Genomic DNA, 23,907 nt, shown 5'->3' with positions numbered 1-23,907 from the left:
AATTTTTGAAATTTTTTAAAATTTGAAAAAAATGATTCATTGCTTACCTGAAGTTCACATTTAAGTGAGTGTCCTTCCTGTGTCTTCTCTGGAAACGCTCCTCCTGTGCACATTTGCGTGTATTTGAATGCCTCACTCCTTTATTTTTAAGGTCTCTATCGTCTGATTTTTTTTTAATTAAAAAATTGTGGTGCTTCCCTGGTGGCGCAGTGGTTGAGAGTCCGCCTGCCGATGCAGGGAACATGGGTTCGTGCCCTGGTCCGGGAGGATCCCATATGCCACAGAGCGGCTGGGCCTGTGAGCCATGGCCACTGAGCCTGTGCATCCAGAGCCTGTGCTCCGCAACGGGAGAGGCCACAGCAGTGAGAGGCCCGCGTACCGCAAAAAAAAAAAAAAAAAAAAAAAAAAAAAAAAAAAAAACAAATTGTGATACAAAACATTTCATATATATACAAAAGTATAGACAATAACGTAACAAATATCCACATAACCGCCATGCATCTTTCCCAAGTCTTAACGTTTCACCAGGTTTATGTGAGTTTTTTTTTTTAATAAAAGAAACAAAACGTTACTGGTGCCTGTGCACCCTCCAGGCCCACGTGTCCTTCCACGTGCCAGAGTAACCACTGAGTTCGGTATTTATCATTCTTATATGTTCTTTTCTGCTTTTATATAGATGCTATCATATGGAATACATATCATACTGTACATATTTTCAACTTGGTTTTTTGCTTAGCATTGTTTTTGAGATTTATCCTTGGGGATATGTGTGGCTCCCGTTCATGTGTCTTCAAGGCTGTGTGGAATTCTGTTGCATGAATATACTGTGATGTATTTATTGACCCTTCTGTTGATGAAGATTTGGATTGTCGCCAATTATTCACTACTATGAACAGTATTGCAAATAATATCCTCATATCGTTATGCTAAGAATTTCTTTTCTAGGGAACAGTTGAGGAGCAGAATTGCTGGGTCATTTTCCCCTTACTGAACATAGTAAATGTGTCCTCCAAAGTGGCTGTGCCAGGTTGTGCCCCACTCATTTTGGTCAGATAGTTATGGTTTAGTCAATGATTTACCATGAATGGTATAAAGTTGTCATTTTTAATTTGTATTTTCCTAAGTGGGTGAACATTTTCTCATATGGCTTCTACATATTGTATATAATTTTTCTTTTCACTTATTTCTTTTTCTCCTTGATTTGCAGGGGTTCTTTATTTATTTTGGATATTAATCCATTGTCATTTATGCATTTCTCACAGTGTGAGGCTTGTCTTTTCACTCTTTGAGTGACCTTTGTGGTATCAAAGTTTTTAATTTTAGGATAGTAAGATTCATCAGTCTTCTCTTTTATGGATTTTCTTATACACGTGTTTATGTCTTTAATAATTCCCTCTATTAAACTCATAAAGATAGTTTACATCTTCTTTGAAAAGTTTTAAAGTCTTGCTTTTCACATTTATTCTGTAATCCACCTAGAATTTGTTTTTATGTGAGGCAGAACTCTAGTTTAGTTTTTTGGTCCACAGTGATTACTAGGTATCTGCGTGCTATCGATTGAGTAGTTCATGCCTCGGCCACTGGTGTGTCATCAGCAGCTCTGTCACAGATTGAGTGCTCGTGGCTGAGAGGAACCCACCCTCCACTTGGGTGCCAGCCAGCCACGAGGGAACCTCTAGGCCACTGATGCTGCTCTCCATGGGGTCTGTGGAAGTCCAGGGCTGTGTCCTGGCGTGGCTAGCTGCAGGTGGCAGAGGCAGGAGCATTTGTGGCCCAGGTGCTCTCTCCTGACCACCAGGAATGCGGAGGAGATTACCCTCTGATGCAGCCAAGTGCCCTGCCCATGTTTCCTTCCCATTTCCGGTCTCATGGGCCTCACAGTCCCCAGGAACTGATTTCCCTGTGTCTTCCCTTCCCCATCAGCAGATGCAGAAGCAGGGCTCCTGATTTCCAGGGGTGTCTCCAGGACCCTTTGCTTTCTCCCGCCCCGCCCAGCACCAGGAACCGGTCCCCTCTGTGCCTGCGGTTACCACGGCAGCTGCAAGGAGGGTGGAATAAAGAGAGGGCCGTTCCATGCAGCCCCTGATGTGCCCCCTTCCCTCCGTGTACATCTTTCACACTGTACATTCTTTTACTTGTTCATTCAGCCATCTGGCAGATATCTGATTGTGTCCTACCAGCAAGGTCTTGGGCTCTGTACTCTGAAAAATTTAAGGAGCAGAAGTAATAATAAAGAGCTAACAGTTTTGGAGTGTCTATCACGTGCCAGATCTTATGCTAAGAGTTTTTTTTTTAAATACAGCTTTATTGAAATATAATTCACATACCATAAAGTTCACCCTTTAAAAGTGTATAATTCAGTGGCTTTTCATATAGTCAGAGTTGTGTAATCTTCACCACTGTCTAGTTTCAGAATATTTTCATCACCCCAAAAAGAAACCTCATACTCATTAGCAGTCACTTCCCATCTCCCCCTGCCTCCAGCCCCTGGCAACCACCAGTCTATTTTCTGTCTCTGTGGATCTACCTTTTCTGGACGTTTCATATAATTGTGCAGTATCTGGCCCTTTGTGACTGTCTTGTTTCACTTAGCATAATGTTGTCAAGGTTCATCCACGTTGTAGCATGTGTCGGTACTTCATTCCCTTTTTATGGCCAAATAGTATTCCATTGCGTGGATAGATCACATTTTGTTTCTCAAATGTCCATCAGTTGATGGACATTTGGGTTGTTTCCACCTTTTGACTCCAAAAATCCAAGTTCTTTCCTCCGTCTCATGGTCTTCTCCATATTAGAGAAGGTTTGATGCACGCAGCTGTCAGAAAGGAAGATCCTGGAAGAAGAGAGTTCGCTCCTGGCTAGTGTGGGCCGGGAGCCCTGGCAGGGTGAGACTCTGTCAGCCACCCCCTGAGTGACGAGAGGGAGCCACGGGGGCAAAGCCGGGGAGGCAGGAGGTCGCAGGAGGTCGCCGGGCAGATTAGGAAAGATGAGCTCCAGGAGGGAGAGCTCGGCCCGTGCTCTGGGACGTGAGTGGAGAGAATAGCCCGGAGGCTGAGGGAGCGGTGGCAGGCTCAGGACAGAGCCGCGCATTCGTTTCTCTTGCTAAGAAATATCAGACATTTCAGCTGAAGACCCCTGGCAGACTTGAGTCTCCAATCAGGATTCAAAACAGTAAAATGATGCAAATCAAATCAGAACCGAAAAGCAAGCATTCCTGGGCTCATCAGCAGATAAGTCAAAAGGCTCTTTTCACTTTATCATTTTTAGAAAGCGTTTGGGCACACCTCCTGTTAGGGATCCAGAAGGATGTTGTGCCCACATTGGTCTGAATAAGGGTTTAAGGGGCTCCACGGTTGGCCACTGTCTGACCCGGGCCAAGTGTGTGTGTTTCAGCAGAGGATGATGTAACACATCAGGAGCCCTTTGAACGTTGCTCTTGTTTCTAGTGCCTGCCAGATATTTCCTTTGGAATGTCTGCAGAATTTCCTGGCCCCTTTGATTGCTTTCTGTCTGGCAAGCACATCTTTGAATTGTGGGTGGGCTCTCTTAACACACCAGGGTGTGAACAGATGGACAAAAACCGGTGGTTAGCTGTCTTTCAAGAGCTACTCTTTGGGCAAGAGTACTTGATACTGACATTGAAGGACCTCTGACAGTTCTAAGGATTTACTGCACAGACCCTCTCCAGGGGGCTTAGTTGGGGAGCTGATTTACAAAGTGTTTCTCAGGTTTAAATCCAGCATATCTTTAGTTCTCATCCCATCAAATGAAGTCTTTTAAATTGTTGTTTTTCTTTTTTTTTAACATTAATTTTTTTTAATTTTTGTTTTTCTTATTATAAACGCTATGTAGAGTGAAAAGGTACAAACTTCCAGTTACAAAATAAATAAGTCATGGGATGTAATGAACAGCACAGTGACTGTAGTTAATGATACTATATCACATATTTGAAAGTTGCTCAGAGAGAGTAGGTCTCTAAAGGCCTCATAGCAGACACACAAATTCTGTAAGTACATATGGTAACGGATGTTAGCTAGACTTGCTGTGGTGATCATTTCATAGTGTATAGAATATTGAATCATTATGTTTTATAACTGAAACTAATGTAATATTGTATGTCAGTTATACCTCAATAAAAATACATTTAAAAAAATAACATTAGGGCTTCCCTGGTGGCGCAGTGGTTGAGAGTCCGCCTGCCGATGCAGGGGACACGGGTTCGTGCCCCGGTCCGGGAGGATCCCACATGCCGTGGAGCGGCTGGGCCCGTGAGCCATGGCCACTGAGCCTGCGTGTCTGGAGCCTGTGCTCCGCAACAGGAGAGGCCACAACAGTGAGAGACCCACGTACGAAAAAAAATAATAATGAATAAAATAACATTAAAGAATACCCGTAATCTCAACTGTGCAGAACCAAACAGTAGTTAATATTTTGCTTTGTATTTGTCTAGATCCTTTTCTGTATAGATAACTTTTAAAAAACAAAATATGAAATTGTACTTTTTTAAAAAAATTTTTATTCAAGTATAGTTGATTTACAGTGTTGTGTTAGTTTCAGGAGTACAGCAAAGTAAATTGGATGGATATATATATATATATATATATATATATATATATATATATATATATTCATTTCCAGATCCTTTTCCCATATAGGTTATCACAGAATATTGAGTAGAGTTCCCTGTGCTACAGTAGGTCCTTGTTAATTATGTATCGTATATACAGTAAGTTTGTATATGTTAATCCCAATCTCCTAATTTATCACTTCCTCCCACATTTCCCCTTTGGTAAATTTGGTTTTGAGATCTGTGAGTCTGTTTCTGTTTTGTAAATAAATTCATCTGTACCGTTTTTTTAAATTAGATTCCGGGATTGTACTGTAGAAACCATTTTGTAACTTATTCTTTCCCCTGAACTTTCCATGTTAGTAGATACCTGTCCTCAAAGTTGTTTGAAAAGCCTGCTGAGTCTGTTGTAAGGGTGCCCTGTAATCATTAGAAATGCGTCACTCCCTCCCCACTTTTGCCGTTACACTGTCTAGACAGCACCCCTCCCCCCCACCAGGCTCCAGTCCCGAGCCCCTGTCTCTGCCCCTGTCGCCCATCAGCCTTGCTCCCCCTGCCGTCCTCACAGCACCCCGCCAGCCCCCCCGCACAGCTCTGTCTCCAGATCTCATGCCAGCATCTTCCTGTCACCTCCTCAGAGAGGCCTCCCCGGTCCCCCACCTGAGTAGCCTCTCCATCCCCGTAGTCACTGTCCCCATTACCCTCTTTTATATAAGATGCTTATTACCTCCAAAAATTATCTTTTATATTTGTTTATTTGTTCACCTGTTTATTGTGCATCTTCCCCCGTCTACAATGTGACCCCTGTGGGGTCAGGGACCGAGTCTGTCTTGTCCAACCCTCTGTCCTCTGCACAACTTCGGTGTCTGGCACCCAGAAGCTCATATGAAGGAGCGAATGATGATCCACTCTTGTGCACAGAACTGATGATCTCCTCAGACTCTCTGCCCAAAAATGGAATTCCTTGGTCACAGAGCATATATATCTTTAAGGCTTTTGATATGCAGCACCAAATGAATGTAATTTAAGGCTGTACCACTTAGTACTCATTTCAGGAGCAATTGGTGTGCCCATTTCCCCCTTATATGGATTCTCTCATACGCTTTTTTGGTAAAAAGATTCCCCCCACACACACTTAATAAATTATGGACATAATTCTATATATAGACATACTTCATCCTTTCTAAGAACTGAATATGTGTTCCATTACATAGACATACCATAATTTGTTTAGCCAAGATCCTTTTGTTCCTCAATTTCCTCATCTATAAAATCAGGTAGTCACTGATTATCACTTACAGTAACTCATAGGGTTGTTGTGTTACATGAGTGACTTACACTAACAATTTGATAATAAAATACTTAGGGCAGGTCCTGGCACGTAGAACACACACAGTAAATGTTAGGTGTTGTTATGATCCTCGCAGCGTGGAGAATGCAGTGGAATAGACCGCAGAGTAGGGTCGTCGATGATGTGGTGCAGCATCTCACATAAGTCCATGCACCTCTCCATCGAGGTCCTGAGCAAATGAACCCAAGTGTGTTCTCTTCCTAGGTCTGCCTGCTCGGGCACTCCTTGGTCCTTGGGTGACAACATCCTCTAGTACCTTTTCCTCCACCTCCCCCTGTGTGCGTGAGCTCAGGTATTCCCATGTCCTGCAAGTTAAAGAATGTAATTAGAACACTAGGCCTTGCCTGAATGTACAGGACCTTTTAAAACCATTAGGGCTATTAGCTTAAATTTTAAGTCTCACAAAATAAGTCAGTCATTTCAGCATTACAATTAGTTTGTTTTCTTCTCTTCTTCTGTCATCAAAGCGAAGCTGTCCAGACCCACATGCTTCCAGAAGTGTTCTCAAGCCCTCTCTGCCCTGTAGCATTCAGCCTGAACCTGTGCCATGTGCCCCCAGCTGCCTTTCACTGTGGCATTGCTGGTGCTTCTTTAAAGTGGCCCTGGGTGGTTCTTTGTGTTTGGATCCAGGGAGGTCTGCACGTGGCTTCTCAACTGACCCAAAGGCAGGGCCCACGGGTGTCCTGGTTTTGACCTGGGAGGTTGACTATCCTTCCCTGGGCCGTGTGGGGGGCTCTGCTTGCTGGGTGCTGAGGAGGGAGAGGCAAGGTGCAGGGAGACCCACCTCTGCTCTGACCAGTGAATGACTTTGAGTTTACAGAGGTTCTCCAAGCCTCATCTTCTCATCTGTAAACTGGGTAGTAAATAGTACCCATTCCATTGGGTGGTTGGGAGGATTCACTGAGAAACTGCCATAACCTGCTTCGACCAGAGCCTGGCAAACAGTTAAGTACTCGGCAGGAATTCCTGCCCCACCACCTGTCCGCAGACCGGGAGGGTTTCCTACATTTAACCTCAGGATCCCTTCACACGGGCTTGCCCCATAAGCCAGCTGCAGGTAGCCAGCCCCGCTCCCCGCGGGCCATCAGGGCTTCCTGAACACACGTTTCCCTCTGGGACTGCTGCACGTCGGTGCAGAATTTGACCTCTGAGCTTGAGCCCGAGAAGGAAGGAAGTCGGCAGCCTGGGCTGCGTGAGGCAGAGGCTGAGCCCGCCCTGGGCAGGCAGCTTGTTCACGTCCCGGCATTGGTTCTGCAGGACTGGGGGCTGCCACTCGCAGATGCTGGCCTTGGGGCTGCAGCCCCTCCTCATCCTCGTGTTAGCTCTGGTGGACTCCGGCAGCGGAGAAGGCGCATGCGGCTTTGAACATTGTCACGCATTGGGACACACTACAGACATGCCTAGAACCGAGGTCATGTGCTGTAGGAGCATCCCTGATGGTCCTGATAGTAATGGTTCCTCTAAAAGGAATGATAGCCCCATACTGTCTTCCATGGGACATTTTCCCAGCTCTCTGATTTTTTTAAATTAAAATTTGTTTTTCTTTTTAACAAAGTGATACACGTACAGGTTAAAAAATCAGCGTACTAAAAGGCTTATAAGAAAATATAGCTGCCCCCAGCCATGTCCCTGCCCGCTCTCCATTTTTCACTCCACAGAGGCAGTTACTTTCAACTCTTTTAGATTTTTCCATTTCTGGTACTTCATCTCCATATTTCTAAATAATGTGTTTATACTGCTTATTTCTTTTTTTTTTTTTTCGGTACGAGGGCCTCTCACTGTTGTGGCCTCTCCCGTTGCGGAGCACAGGCTCCGGACGCGCAGGCTCAGTGACCATGGCTCACGGGCCCAGCCGCTCCGTGGCATGGGGGATCTTCCCAGACCAGGGCACGAACCCGTGTCCCCTGCATCGGCAGGCAGACTCTCAACCACTGGGCCACCAGGGAAGCCCTATACTGCTTATTTCTTGATCTACCTATCCTCATGTTTAGTTTTCTCATAATCTCCCCCTATCAGGCAGTATCACAATTTTTGGTAAATTAGTGGGCAGTGTTTACACATGTAAACATTGGGTACCACTGAATCAAGTAATGCACCAGGACTAGAGTCTCTTTCTTGTAACCCTTTCCTTTTCTCGGAATTAGTTCTTGACTTGTTTCTTTCATTTGCTTTATTGTCTAGGTGCCTACTGATTTTTATACAAGAATTTAACATTTTTCTTTAAAATTTTCAAGCTAGTTACTAAATGATGTTTTCAAACAGCTTTACGCCTCTGTTTTTAATTTTGTAACTGCTCCAGTACGTCCGTCACGTGCCCGTCTGTATCTCTTCCCAGTGCTGGAGTACAGTGCCGTACTCCCTCCTCCCTCAGAGATGGCCGCATCTCTCTTTGTTCCACGACCTTCTCTCCTTTCCCTCCTGTCCAGGCCCTGCCCTACGGACGTGCTACCGCCGTCCCCTGGCTGTCCTGTGTGGGATCTGTTCCTGGATCTCAGGGTTTCCTCTTTATTGATTTAATCCCCAGCCGTGCTGATGCATCCTCCTGTAGGTTCAAGGGTGGGCAAGGGATGAATTTAGTAAATTGTTGCGCGTCTGCAAAGGTCTTTATCCTACCTTCATGCTTACTTGATGTTGGTTTAGGTGGAGAATTCCAGAGTTCCTTGGAATTTTGAAGAGGTTGTTCTCTTAGTTTCCAGTGTTGCTGGTGAGAAGTCTGATGCATTCTGATTCCATTCCTCTGCACGTGGCCTATTCTTTCGCTCTGGAAGTTTTAAAGGTGGTTTCTTCATCCCAAATTTGGTAGGATTCTCCATTGCTTTGCTTTGGGGTGGGGCTTTTTTATTCACTGTGCTAGAACTCTCAGGACCTCTTGAAGGTGGAGGCTCACCTTTTGTTCCATTTTTTATTTCTCTTTCTGGAAATTTCATTAATTGGATGTTGTATTGATTCTTCAGTTTTCTTAGTTTTTTTCCCCTCTAGTTAACCTCTTCATCTTTGTGTTTTACTTTCTGGAAGATTTCCTAAACTTTCTTTTCCAATATATTTTTTGAATTTTTTATTTTAGCCGTAAGTTTTTTATGTCTAAGCTCTTTATGTTGTCTTAAATTGTTCCTTTTAAAATGTTTCTCACAATATTCTGTTCTTGTTTGGTGGTTGCAATGTAGTCAGCCATCCTTCTGAAGATATTAACTATAGATGTGGTTGGTTGTTCCTTAGCCTTCACTGTTTCCTCATATTATCTGTGCTGTTTTCAAGTTCCCCTTTTCCTAATAATTTGGGCCCTGTCTTTCATATTTGAGACTCCCCCCAGTGCCTGGTGACCCTTTGTTGTCAGGTAAGAGTGAGGCCCTAGCTCCTGGGGTCGGAGCCCAGCGGTGGGGTAAGGCCTGACGACCTGCGGGCTGCACAGTGGGTGATGCAGCAGGGAGCTGGCCTCTGTAACAGGAGGCCACAGAGCCTGTGGGTGCTGGTCCTCTCTGGAACTCTTTAGTTTCTCCAGAGATGCATCCGTTCATTTCCAGCATTTAGAGGGTACACCTGGCTGCCGAGGTGCCAGAAGCAGGAAGGAGGCTGAGCCTGGAGGGGGCCACCATTCAGTCACCGTTCACTGTGCATAGCTACCCCTTGCTTTCACTCTGGAGTCTTACTTCCTCCTTCACCTCCTTCCCCATCAGTCTGGTGTTCTGGAGCCCTGAGCCCTACTGGTCCCGTTTCTGTAGAAAATACTTCTGAAACAGGGGTAGGGATCTGGGAGTCTAATGGCTTTGTTTATAGGCCTGTTCCCGTCTGCCTGTCTCACCCTAAACTCGCACCCACCCACCTCCAGGCCCTCCACCCTCATCCCAGGGGTATCTGGTGGCTCGGGGCCCTGGGGCGCCCGTCACCCCCTCCACTCTGCTACACCCCAGACCTTCCACTTCCCAGACCTCCACACATCCGATGGCCTCTCTCTTGTATTGTACTCCTCTCTTGCTCTTTATTTTAGTGGCCCCAGTACTTCCTCCACTTTGATTGTCATCTTAGAAGAATATTGGCAGGGAAGAGAGAGAAACCCATGTGTCCATTCTGTCACTGCCCACCTACTCCTCCGCAGAGGCAGCTCCTGTACCGGAGAAGATGCGAGAAAGAGAGGGAGGGTATGAGAGTGTGAGTGGGAGAGTGTATGTGAGTGTGAGTGTGTGAGAGAAGAGTGTGTGAAGCCCTGTGACAGACACTCTGGGGGCGCTGCAGCCAGCAGCAGCACTGGACATATTCTAGTCATTTGGGGAACAAGGCAGGGTCCAAATAAGAACCGAAAGAATAAGTGGCCTTATTGTTGAAATGGGGATGTGGCCTCAGAGTGGTGATTTTGAAGCGGATACATACACTCAGTTCAAGGGATTAAGTCCTAGAAATTTCATTTTTTAGCATTCTTATTACCTCACTCCAGGAGTCGGCAGGGTCCTTGGTTCTTCACGCTTTGCTCCAGATTGACTGGCTGATTCTTTCATTCATTTCTTCAGCAAGTTTTGGTGGAGCCCGTATGTATCAGGCAGTATGCTTAGTGCAGGGGATAAATGGCCCTCAGGCATCGTCCTCGTCCTGGTGGAGCTTTTAGTCCAGTGGCGGGGCAGTAGGGGCAGGTAAACGTTAATCACACAGGTGCCTGATTTGCGTCTGAAGACCAGGTCCAGTCCCAGGGATGGGGAAGGAATCCCAGAGGACCGGAGATTGGAGCTGAGCCCCATGTGACGGTGCAGGGCTTTTCTAACCCTGACGTAGTGTGATGTCACTTTACATATCCGTTTTGCTGCCAGAGCAGACATCCTCATGTTAGAGTAGACCTGTTGGCACTGGCTTTGTGGGGGTCCTGAGTGGGCACTGAGGCACGTCTCATGCATTCTCCCCTCTGTCCCCGCAGCGCCCTCAGGGTAGGGGGCTTGCTTAAGCATTGGGCTGTCAGGTTGGGGTCTGCTGTGCCTAGAGCACTTCTTCCTCCTCCCCCTGCAGCCTCCCATCCTGGGACTCAGGACTGAGCTCACAAGGGCAGAGTTTAGACGTGAACTTCTGCAGGCGCGCCCGTGTAGCCACCTGCCACATTTACCTTGTAGCTCATCTAACTTGGGATGGGAAGAGTTTAGGTTAGTCAGCACCTTTACGTGCCTGGGTTGTAAAGAAGCTTCTGGGTACTTCTTAGCGCTCCACAGAGGCCAGGGCTGCGAAGGCCCAGGCTGTTACACCATGGCCACTTGCCTAGTCCGGCTGGGAGCCAGGCCCGGGCCTTCCGACTCCCTGCTTAGCAGTGGAGCCGGCCGCCAGTGTGGATCCGGCCTGCAGGCAGCTGCGCTCTGCCCAGACACACACACACACACACAGACACACACACACACACACACACACAGACACACACACACACACACAGACACACACACACACACACACACTCTCTCTCTCTCTCTCTCTCTCTCTCTCTCTCTCTCTCCCCCCCCCCCGCCCCCTCTCTTTCTCTCCCTCCTCCTCTCTCACCCTCACCTCCCTCCACACCGCCCCTTGGCTGGGGTTGGAGGGCGATACACATTTTCACTTCATTGCAAAGGAGTCGTGGCCTCAGGGCAAAGCTGGGCCTTTGGTTGTCTGTGTTGAATGTTTCTCAGGAGCAGATTGGAGGACTGTAACTGCCACGATGAGAAGGAGAGAAGGGGGCCTCTGAGGAAGGAGCAGGTCCACTGCCTGCTTTCTCCCTTTGCACTCCTGCGCTGGCCTCTTTATCCTACCAAGGTGTCTTCTCATTCAGAAAAGGGAAAAGTCTAGCAGTGGGTGAGAGGAGGGAATCATCATTTTCAAACCCTGGAAACAATAGCCTTGATTTAGGGTACATAACACCCCTCGGTGGAATTTCCAGTAGCCTGGAAGCCCTTCTGAACCGCCTGCCTTTTCCGTGGGAGGTTGGACACAGCTCTCTTCCTTCTGAGTCCCAGCCTTTGAGTGTTCCGCAGTCACTCTAGTTTTAAAAATTTATCAAAAATAATGCATTTATTATAGAGAAACCACATAGGTTCCCTTATTTCTTTGTTCCTATAGCATCTTTTCACATTTTAATGGTTCTGAAATCAGGATGCATCTTAAAATAGGTTTGTGCATTTTGATATGACATTTCTTTTTTTCCTGAAGGAGTGTTCTTTAAATCCATGGGTGATTCCCAAATGACTACATCTTACAACTGAGGAAATACAATAAAAGTACAGTTTGGGAAACAAAAATCTTTCAAACATGGAACCCATGGGAGAAAACAAAGCAAAAGGGATCCTTGCGAGTGGGAAGTTGGGGCCACTGCTTCAAATTTCATGTTTTCCGAGAAACTTTATGTCTGACCATAACGGGGGGAGATGCGGACAAGACCTGATCCTGTTCCGTCGTGTTTCTTTCTGTGAGGGTGACATCCTTGGAGCAGACGTTCCCTGAGATTGTCCCCATACCATTCCTCCTTCAGATTTCAGGTCAAACCTATCTGCGTATTTAGAATAAGGACCTTTCTTTTCCCTTTGTTGCACTTGCTAACTTACAATCGTTGGGTTTGAAAGAAGGCATTTTTCTCTTGCCAGTTGGCCTTTGGGCTTTCCAGAGGCCCCTGAGAGAGCGTGGCCGTCGGGGCTCTGGGACCATCCCAGTGGAGCCCCCCCCGCCCCCCTGCCCTGCGCGTGTGACAGTCCGAGGTCGTGGGCCTGCTGTGCAGTGTGGACACGGGATGGGGCTGCGTCAGGGCCATTTTGTGTAAAGAATGGAGGTGCTTTCGGCAGTTTGTGAGAACGGCCTGGAGCTTGTCAGATCAAGGACGGCTCCCCAAAGCCTAAGCCTCAGAAGGACGAGCAGGGAGGTGCCCAGAGTGCCCTGGCGGGGGCAGGGGTGGCAACTGCAGAGCTCATCCCCAAAGGGGCCCTGCTCCCAGTCTTCTGGGGGATCCCCCGTTGGGGTCCAGCCAGGGTGTGGGAGGTTGACTAATACTCTGACCTGTTAGGCCGCTGAGGGAAGAATCAGCCCAGGCCCTGATGGTCCGTTAACGAGTATCTTGGAGAGAATGGGGAGGCCGCATCCTGGCCGGCCTCCGTCTCCTGTCCCGTGTCCTTGTGAACTCTTCCCACTAGCCGCAACCCCGCAGTCCCACGCACAGGTCCTGTAAAACTCAAATCAAGGTTGGCTTCATCCTTGAATGCTGCTTAGAGGAAAATTTCTGCAGCTGAATACGAGAAGATGGCTCTTTAGACTATAAACAAGCAGCCGAGTCTTTTTTAATTGTCTTATCATGCTACAGTTTCCGACCTTGACTACCACTCACAGAGCTTGTGCCGAGAAGAAACAGTGCATCTCCCAACTCCCCCTCCACCCAGTGCCCAGCAGAGTCCCGGTGACGGCAGCCCCTGGCCGGCCCGGGTCCCGGACAGAGCAGGAGGCCGTGCCAGGCTCACGGCGGGCGGTGCCCCTTTCAGGTGGCATTTCACGCCCCATTGGACTTTTTTCTGCACCCTGCACTGTCCCCCGAGTAAGTGGTAATGAGCAACTTAATTTGCTGACTTCTCCAATCCCTTCTTGGTCCATGACAACAAAATTTGCTCTTTTCTCATTAGAAACACTTTTGTCAGGGTGTCTTTAATCAATGGCTTCCCCAGGGACAGTATTTTTAGAAGTTGTTATTTTTCACACTCTCCCTTTACCCCTCTTGGAAAATCTCTTCCCAGGGCCTTATGAAATGGACTAATGAGATGCCGCTCAAGTCCAGGGTGGAGTTAATTGGTGCAGGTACGAAGAAGCTGCTCACACGCCCTCGGCTGCATCCTGCCTCACCTGCTGTCCTTTTCTCCATCTCTTTGGTGTAGGTTGCACAGACAGCAGATGGTGTGGATGCTGACCTCTGGAAAGACGGCTTATTTAAATCCAAGGTTACCAGATACCTCTGCTTCACAAGATCATTTTCTAAAGAAAATGTAAGTCTTAGTGGTTTTCTGTTTGCTAAGTGAGCACAAGTCATTTACATTCCTGTTTGAAATCTCCTCGTTTTTTGGTTGTGGTTTAGTTTCATCACTATGTTAATTTATCTGTGGTTTTAGTGAATGGGGTAGAATCAGCAGCCTGTGCTGTGTTTCATTTATTAACAGTATTATTAACCACATACCCAAGTGTACAGTGAATTCCATTAAAACGTGTTCTCCGAAGGAGACTAGGAGATTTCTCTCACGGCTCTTGTCTGCCTGCCTTTCCTCCAGGTAACAAATCACAGGGTAGTACGGAGGTAAGTGTCTTCCAGGGGAGCTGGATTTAAAGCTGACCAACAGATGGGAGCATAGCTAGAAGGATGCCACACGGTCACCCCTCCCCCAGACATGGCCTTGTTGACTTTCTCCCCCAGTCTCTCTGACATATGACATTTCATTGTTTCTGCAGGTAGGTATCCACCACACAGGCAGATTTCTTTTACTGGGTTGTTTTTAATACTTAAGCTCATAAATTAGGAAATTTTAAAGACATCGACTAAAGCTCTTCCAACAAAGTATTCTAATGGGTGGCTTAGAAAAAAGAGAAGTGGCTTTCGTGAGTGTCCACCCTGTGTGAGGCCTGTCCTGGGCACTCTGCAAATATGCCGCTTCTGTCCTCAGACAGGCTCTTGAAGTACTAGCTCCTTTCTGACACCAGGGAGTTTTCATGCTTGTCCAAGGCCACCTTTCTTCCCTAACTCCAAATAGGGAGGAGTCAGATTTTCATTTTTAAGGCGACATTTTATTTTGGGCCTGAATGCTAAAAAAAAAAAAAAAAAAAAAAATTGGGTGGGAAATATTTTTATTTATTTTTATAAGTTTTATTATAACAGTAATACATGTTCATGATTTATAAAGAAAAAATCAGGTTCAAACATCCCCATTCAGAAGCATGGAAGGGGAAAGGCAACGGTCTTTCTCTCCATCACAAACTCCACAGCCCCATGGTCCTATCACGGTCCTCATGCGTCCCTGCAGCATTTGCTGGCTGTGGACAGTCACGCAGTTCTCTGGCCCGCACTCTCTTCCACCAGCCATTCTTGTTGTTTGTTGGTAAGTCTTTGTTAGGAGAATGATTCCAAACATACGCAGGGAGAACTCATTGCTTTAATTTTTTCCCACTAATGATGAGAGTAATACATGCTTGCCGTAAAGAACAGAGTTTCTGGTGGAGTAGGGGAACGTCCTGGCAGGTGAGCCTGCGGTGGGTCTGAGCAGGTCCCTCAGGTCACGGTGCAGCCGAGGAGACCCCAGGAACAGGTCTGAAGGCCGGGTTGCCCTTCCAGACGTGGGGCTCGTGATCTTAGGGGCAGTGCCCCCTTGGCCCCATCCTTCCCTCCTGCGTCCACATCCACATACAGTTCACTCTTGTCCCCTTTGTCCCTGGAGCTTACCTAAACCTTTTTTGAAACTAGTCGTATTCTTAGCTTTTGTCACCTCTTTTCTGCCCACTGGCTACCCTTTCTGCAGAAGGTCTGTGTGTTCACTGCTGTTCAGGGCTGTGAGGACCAAACTCCTGAGGGTTGAGCATCTCGTTCACACCCTCACTCTGCCTGGTGGTTTCATGTGTTCACTCCTGGTCTCCACTCAGCCTCAGCCTCTCCTACTGAAGAGGACCTTGGCCACAGAGGACAGCTATGATCTCATTGGTCATTTCTGATTTCTGTTTTTGTTGCATTTCCTTGAAGGCCGTGGGGTGTCGGTACTCTAGGCCAGAAGAGCCCCTGATCCCCTGGAGTGGGGACAATGACAAGTCTCAAAATGATGGAGAGAAGTCACTGGGGCTTGTTAAGTTTAGGTGTCACGGGTTAAGTGGATGATAGAAAATACACCGATTTAGTCAACATCTGTCGAACGTTCAGGAGATGTTCCTTGAGTGCCTACTATGCGTGTCTTGCTCCATGAGGGCTGGGCAGACGTGGGTGTGATGAGGGGATGTAAGATGAGGACAAGGGCAGTGGGAGAATCCTCTGCCCCTCTTGAGACAGTAAGGAAATTAGGTGCATTTTATTTTCAGAAAAAGAATGAATGGGTCCTATAGTGAGATCCAGAGGGATACAGCTGAAGGGGTGGCAGGGGCCCACTTGCCAGCCCAGGATTAGAGCAGGAATAAGGCATATTTTAATGTTACAGCCGGTCTATCCCGGCCCTGCTGTCAGAGCCAAGACTTTGCATGACATGATTTTCTACAACTGCAAAGGAGGGATGTGGAATCTCAAGACTGGACAGATTCTTAATTAGGTGACTTGAGACTCCCTGTGTAGGAGTCTGGGAAGGCTCCTCTGGAACCTAAATTCCTTTCCCCCAATAATGCTATTAATACAGAAACCTGGCTTTGGAGTGACATTGCTTCCTGGGGAAGGATTGAGATTAATTGCGCTTTTCATGCCCTGTACTTTCTGCATTACCTGTAATAATAATGTACATAGATTAGGTAGGGAGGATATTAAACAGAAGAATTTATGAACATTTGAATATTAAGTTGGTTATCTGTGGCTACCTTAAATGCAAGGTTGTCAAAAATAATTACAGTATACTAGCAAATACTGGCTACCAGAGACAATATAAATACCTTGAGTCAGTGCATATTGGGCTTTTGGCATGAATCATTTGCTCAACAAGGATTGGGAATACGTTCTTCATATTTATGAGGAGGAAATGAAAGAGAGCACGGGGTGGGGGAGGGGAGAGGAACAAGCAAAATTAATGGTGTCGCAGACTTGCTGTATTAAACCCGGTGCAGTGGCAGCCCCTGCACCGAGGGACCACACTTGGGCTGCGGGAAGCTCTTGACAGTGCAGGCTCCCGTTCCATATGCACAGGAGGGGTTTTTTCATGCTTTTTTTAATGGCTGCACCACTGATGTTCTGGTTTTATGATCAGGGACATTTGTAGAGTGTGGAGTGTGAGGTCGCTAAGTGGTTTGCAGTTGACTTCTGTAAAACCCAACTTGTCAAGTAGAAGACGTTTGAGAAGGATATTGATGACCACCCATCCATCTATGGGGCAGGAAAACATACCCAGTTGCTAATTTCTCAATGCAGAAAACAGTGATGACATGGAAAAGCAACTGCCATGAAAAAAAATTATGATAGATTAGATCAGGTGATTCTGAAAGCAGCTGATGCTTGCGAGTTGGGTTAATGGTTCAGACCCTTCCTCCACAGTCAGAGATGTATTCCACATCAGTGAGGGTTCCGCTTTCCACTTGCTGCGCTGGTCTGTGCATTGTTTTCCTGAGACCCAGCTACCTGAAATGTAATAATATTAAATCCTCAGCAAATACCATATTTCTAGAGAAACGGTTTTGTGACCACAGTGCCAAAAAACACTGGTCATAGTTTACACTTGACATTTTGACCTTCATGGCTAAACTTAAAGAATTTATTTCATTTGTGTACTTTTGGTTTATAATACATTTATTAACTATACTTTTAGTGTATCTATTGATATTGTTTAGATTCATCATCCAAGCAAATCCAATTTGATTTCTGATTCTGAGTGGCCCGCCCAGTTAAAAATGTACCAAAAAACATTAATTTATTCAGCAGATAATTATTGAGCACCTACTCTGTGCCCAGATCTATGCTAGGCTTGGATATATAGTAGTAGCAGAGATAGTTTTGGTCCTCATGGCTCTCAAACTCTAGTGGGGAAGCAGATATTAAAATAAAAACCTCACAAATACGTCATTATAAATTGACATGAAGGAAAATTGAGAGTGCCGAGAGAGGACATAGCGTAGAATTTAGATGATAGGAATTCCCTGATTGCCTTTCAGGGATGGTGTTGGCACTGTGCAGGATGGGGTGGGGCACAGAGACAGAGGGGCACGCCCTTCTCTGAGCAGGACGCCTGAGGAGTTGCTGTGCAGGGCAAGGTGGTGGGGTCGTCCGGGAACGCAGAACAGGTAAACTGAGAGTGTGCTCATGGGGACTTGTGGGGATGAGGTGCTTCTGGAAGGTGAGCATTCCAAGTGCATTGCTAGTATCCTGACAGGAGAGATTTGGGATCAGAAGGCATCATTCTTTTTTTAACTGAAGAATTTAATGAAATCTCCGAGGTGGGCCCACATATTTAAGTTGTAGGGTACATCGCTTTAGAGCTTGTTTCCAACTTGAAATGTGGGCTGCGAGTGCCAGTGCGTTTGCAGAGAATTCTCTCTTGGAATTACAGGATGGCATGCTGTCTTCGAAGATATTTTTGCACTGGTTATGGAAACTGCACACTGTGGACCCCGTGCACTACCATACCACTAAGTAGAAGCTAAGCTATAAGAGGCCCTTGTGTGTGTCATTTTAGAAGATGTGTAATATCAGGCAGCAGGGCTTTTCACTGTGTATTAGTTTATGATTCGTGGGGTTTTACAGAATGTGTCTAGCCACCGAAATTTGTGTCAATATGCAGACTGGCGATCACTTAGGAGTGTGATTGGTTCTCTGTTAGGCTGAGATGCAGCTCTCCCTGTGCAGCGACCACCCCAGGAAGGTGCTCTTTCTAAGAAACCTGCTGCCCCAAGAGCTGATGCTCAGGGCTCATCTCGCTAACCAAGGCCACATCTGAGTGAGTGGCTTTGAGGTTCTGCAGATGAAACTCCTCCCCGGGGGCCACCAGAGTCCCTGTGTAACTGCTGGGGAACATTAAATGACACCTACTCTAATTAACCTGCTGTCGTAAAGCTGCACGAGTCTTGTGTTAAATATGCATCTTGAAGCCAAAATGGCAAACCCACCACAGGCGTGTTCAGATTAATCATCTGTATCTCTTTTCTTTCTTCCCAAGAGCCATTTAGGGAACGTGTTAGTGGACATGAAGCTCATCGACATCAAGGACACTCTGCCTGTCGGCTTCATCCCGATTCAGGAGACGGTAGACACACGTGAGTCACCCCTTACTACTTCTTGTCACGATGAGAATTTTCTTCCTCCAGGTATATTTTTAGACATTTTTATGTGCACTTCTCTTCGGAAACATTTTAGGAGGCCTTACTGCATGCCCCAAATAAACCCTGCTGGCTTTTGACATATGCCTGACTTGGTTCTCCAAGGAGTTTTCAGTGTTCTGGGTGGCGGCATGTAAATGAGCAGAACGGTGCTCCCTGCTGAATCGGCTCACTCAGGAAGGGGACAGTGAAACCGGTTATAGTTTGTCCTTAGCCCGTTCTCCAGTGCTGCTGAAGCCAAGCTTGGCATGAGACCCAGAAGCAAAAGGAAAAAACCAAAAGCACACAGGGAACACAAGGGCAATAATATCCCCATTTTTGGCTCTTGGAGCACACAAGAAAAGTCAGAAGCAGAAAGACTGCAACTTAGAGTCCTCAGGATTCGAAATTGAGGGAAGACTCTGATCCCTGAGCAACACAGAGGGGAAGTGAGCGGCTGACACGTCAGAAGCTTCTTCAGGATCTTGGGGAGCTTCGAGGTTCTTGTCGTGCACGCCAGTTATTAAATAGAGCTGGAAACCTCTGGGTAGTTGAGCCTCCTCATTTTGATGTGCTATAACTTGTTTTATTTTAAATTACTTATGACCAATGTTAGGATATCCACAACAGTGATGCAGTAAATAAAAAACAAATACAGAGAATCCTTTCTTTATGACACATGATCCATTTATGAAACTCTGCATTTCACTTTTTGTCACACATACTTTATTTTTCCATAGTTAACCCCATTTTGGACCTACTTTTATTTATTTATTTGCTGTTTTCTTGCAAGCATTTCTTATGGACCAGACTTGCCATATTTACACAGACCCCCACATAGCTGTTATTTTAATGAAACAAGTGGATTCCATTGTGTAGCCTACTTTTCTTAATACTCTCCTCACTTTTGGACATTGGGCTACTTTTGTTTGTTACTGACGTGTATTAGCTAATAATTGTGATAGTTGGTATTTAGTATGTCTTTACTGTATGCTAAATGCTCTACATACCTGATCTCATTTAATCTTCAGAAGACCCCTGTTTGGAGATGGGTATCATTATACCCATTTCACATATGAGAAAAATGAGGCACAGTAACTACTTAGGGATTAAAGAGCTTATCCAAGGTTACACATCTGGAAGAGGGGGAATAACTAGATTACACACACAAGCGTGACTCCCCACATTTTTAACCATGGTGCCACTCTGTAAAAGCATGTGTTTTAAGCACCTTTTACCAATAGATTTTATATATTTATGTATTGGAGCTTTGGGATAACAGCTTTCTTGAGGTATAATTCACATACCATACAATTTACCCATTTAAAGTTACAATCCAGTGGTTTTTAGTATATTCGCAGAGCTGTGCAACCCTTACCACAATGAATTTTAGAACATTTCATCACCCCAAAAGGAACTGTACCTGTTAGCAATCACTCTCCATTTCTCCCTAGTCCTCACCTCCCTACCCCCCTGCCAGCCCTAGGCAACCACTAATCTACTTTCCGTATAGATTTGCCTATTCTGAACATTTCATATAAATGAAATTGTATAATCTGTAGTCTTTTGTGTCTGGCTTCTTTCACATAACAATGTTGTCAAGGTAGGTTCATGTTGTAGCATGTCAGCACTTCATTCCTTTTTTTATTGCCAAGTAACGTTCTATTATATGGATATACCATTTTGCTTATCCATTCAATTGATGGATATTTGGGTTGTTTCACTTAGGGTTATTATGAATAATGCTGCTTTGAACACTGATGCACGAACTTTTGTGTGACCATATGTTTTCATTGCTCTTGGGTATATACCTAAGTGTGGAATTGCTAGGTCATATGGTAACTCTATATTTAACTTTTTGAGAAACTGCCAAACTGTTTCTCAAAGGAGCTATACCCTTTTACATTCCAGCCAGCAGTGTTTGAGGGTTCCAGTTTCTCCACATCTTCAACACTTGTTGTCATTCTTTTTAATTCTCACCATCTTAGTTGGTATGCAGTGGTCTCTCATTGTGGTTTTGATTTGTGTTTCCCTTATGGCTAATGATGTTGAACATTTTTTTAAATGCTTATTAGCCATTTGTAATTTTCTCTGGAGAAATGGCTATTCTAATTCTTTGCCCATTTAAAATTGGGTTTTCTTTTTATGATTGAGTTGTAAAAATGTTTTAATATATTCTCAATATGTCCTTTATCAGTTATATGATTTGCAAAAATTTTCTCCCATTCTGTGGGTTTTCATTTCACTTTTTTTTCTTTTTTTAAACTGAGGTATAGTTGATGTACAGTTATTCCATTTTTTTGATGCTGTCCTTCGAAACACAAAAGTTTTTTATTTTGGTGGAGTTCCGTTTATCTATTTTTTTTTCCTTTGTTGCTCATGCTGTTGGAATCATACCCAAGAAGCCATTGCCAAATCCAAGGTCACCAAGATTTATGCCTGTGTTTTCTTCTAAGAGTTTTATAGTTTCAGCTCTTCCATTTATGTCTTTGATGCATTTTGAGTTAAAGTTTGTGAATGGTGCAAGATAGGGGTTCAGATTTATTCTTTTTAAAAAAATTTTTTTATTGAAGTATAGTTGATTTAAACAAATGTATCCTTTTGCATGTGAGTATCCAGTCGTTCCAGCACCATTTGTTGAAAAGACTGTTCTTTGCCCCGTTGAATTGTCTCAGCATCCTTGTTGAATACCACTTGACTGTAAGCATGAAGGTTTGTTTCTGGTCTCTGAGTTCTCTTCCATTGATCTATATATGTCTTTCCTTATGCCAGAACCACACAGTCTTGGTTACTGGAGCTTTGTAGCAGGTGTTGAAACCAAGTGGTGTGAGTCCTCCAACTTTGTTCTTCTTTGTCAGGATGATTTTGGCTATTCTGGGTCCCTCAAATTTCCATGCGACTTCTAACATTAGTCCGTTTCTGCAAAGAAGCCAGCTGGGATTTTGATAGGAATGGTGTTGAATCTGTAGATCAGTTTGAACATGTATAGATTTTGAATGATTTCCTTGTGATACGTTTACAAGTACTTGAGGCTGCTGGGTCATACGTCCTCTACGGCCTGCTCCCGACCTTCCTCTACAGCAGAGGTCTCCAAGCTTTTTGGCACCAGGAACCGGTTTCGTGGAGGACAGTTTTTGTCGTGGGGGGGGGGGGGATGGTTCAGGCGGCAATGCCAGCGATGGGCAGCGGCAGATGAAGCTTCGCTTGCCCGCCCGCCACTCACCTCCTGCTGTGCGGCCCGGTTCCTAACAGGCTGAGGACCGGTGCCGGTCTGTGGCCCGGGAGTTCGGGACCCCTGCTCTGCAACGGACTTCTTACCTTCAAGCACCCCATGCTTTACCCAGACCGAGCCACTTACTGTGCTGTCTTCATGCTCCTTTCTTTTCGGACTCCATCTATTTGCATTGTTGTTTTCCCGGCCTGAATGCCCCTTCCCTCAACTCTGAATATCCACACCCCGTGTCTTTCAAGGGTGAGCTCAAGACTGCGTGAAACAGCCTCTGATCCCTAGATGTGAGTCTGAAGCAAGCTCTCTCTCCTCTCCACAGTCAGCCACAATGGATGTGCGTCTACTGTAGGCACTGCAGGCTTTGGGATATAAAGATGAGCCTAGGAAAAGAACCCACAAGGAGCTCAGTCTAGCGGGTGGCTGTAATCAGTCGGAGGTCAGGGTCCCCATCTGCCTTCTTTACTGCTTTTCACCTGCCTGGCACAGCACACATGTGTTGAAGGGAGGGAGGAGAGTAAGCAAATGCCAGTAACAGTGGTGGGAAGCCAAAGGGGGAGTGGTCGATTCTGCTTCTGAGTTCCCATCTTTCTCTCTGTTAGGACAGACTGCACCAGGCATCATGGGAAGAACTTAGGCTTTGGAGTCAGACTCGCCTAATATGGAGTCTGGCTCTGCCACTTACAAATGAGGGACCCTGGGCAAATGACTTCAGCCTCCTGGGCCTCGGTTTCCTCAAATGGGGGGGGGGGATATTTACTGTTTTCTTCATGTCTTTGCTACTTACTTTCTTCGAGGGCAAGATCCATGTTTAATTCATCTTTGAATCGCCTAAGGTACCTGCCGTACACAGTGCCTTGATCAGAGGATGGGCTCAATAAAGATAAGCTTTATTATCCTCTGTTGCCAAATTAACTTCCAGGAATACCAATTCATGTTGCCACTAATGATACCGGCTTGTACCTGTTTTCCACCGGCCTGCCAGCATAGGCTTTGCACTTTTTATTTAGTTTTACTATCTAATTTTATTTAATTTTCACTTATTATTTATTAGCAAAACAATATTTTCACAAGTGTTTGCTTGCTACTTTTGCTTATTCTTACATGAATGGTCTCTTTAAGAACCAAAATTGCCTTGTAGACTTTTTGTATTAATTTCCTACTTTTCCCCTGTGTTTTTCTTAGTTTTAAAATTTGCATTGTCGTTCGTTTTTGACAACTAAGTGGCTTAAAATGTCTTTATATTGATATACTATAGAGCCAAGGGAGTTCTCATTTGGCGTTTCCCTCTCAATTTGTTGAACCAGTTGAGCGAGGAGGCCCAGGGCTGAGTCCTGGTGTAGCTGCCGTGGGGCCCCAGTGATCCTGGGAAGTCCCCCCACCATGACTGGGGGTGCACTGATTGCTGCCCCATGGACATTCTGAGGTCGGGTCCTGGCACCTCCAACAAGTGTCTTATCACACAAGGAAGGGTGAGTTTAGGGTCGCCTATTCATTTAGGGTCCTGCGGTCATTCCTGGAGCCTTTACCCAGGGACACGTGAGCTCAAGCTGACCAGATAAACCTGTGGTCAGCTCTGTGATGCTTGAGAGCATTTAGGGTCCTGATTTTATCAAATCAGCCAGAAAGATGAGACGCCTGTAATTAATTTAAAATACGGTTTGTTGCAATGTGTATAGCACTTAAAAACTGGAAGACTGTTTGTTTTAGTAAAGTGCTGTGTCCTTTCTCTGTGTTCATTAGCGTGACTGAACACATTTCTGTGGACTCTGTATGTTTGCTTAAAATCAGGCCTGTGTAAGCACGGGTAATTAGTGGCTCCATCTCTTACCCGGA

General features: G+C 45.6%; 1 protein-coding gene across 4 annotated transcripts in view; it reads left to right on the top strand.

Moving 5' to 3' along the window:
• The window catches only part of MVB12B (multivesicular body subunit 12B), a 194,437-nt gene that overhangs the window by 46,588 nt on the left and 123,942 nt on the right, over positions 1 to 23,907 (top strand). For 3 of the 4 annotated variants that reach the window (XM_081236903.1, XM_081236905.1, XM_081236906.1), the window contains exons 3-4: positions 13,769 to 13,876; positions 18,707 to 18,803. In XM_081236903.1, the coding sequence (XP_081093029.1) occupies positions 13,769 to 13,876; positions 18,707 to 18,803 (205 nt within the window). Of the gene's footprint in view, positions 1 to 9,903; positions 10,055 to 13,768; positions 13,877 to 18,706; positions 18,804 to 23,907 lie in introns of all 4 variants that reach the window. The other variant, XM_081236904.1, reaches the window with a different exon arrangement.

This window comes from Mesoplodon bidens (genome assembly GCF_964165515.1).
Source record: "Mesoplodon bidens genome assembly, chromosome: 6".
Classification (NCBI taxonomy): domain Eukaryota; kingdom Metazoa; phylum Chordata; class Mammalia; order Artiodactyla; family Ziphiidae; genus Mesoplodon; species Mesoplodon bidens.
This window is presented reverse-complemented; position numbering and strand designations above follow the sequence as displayed.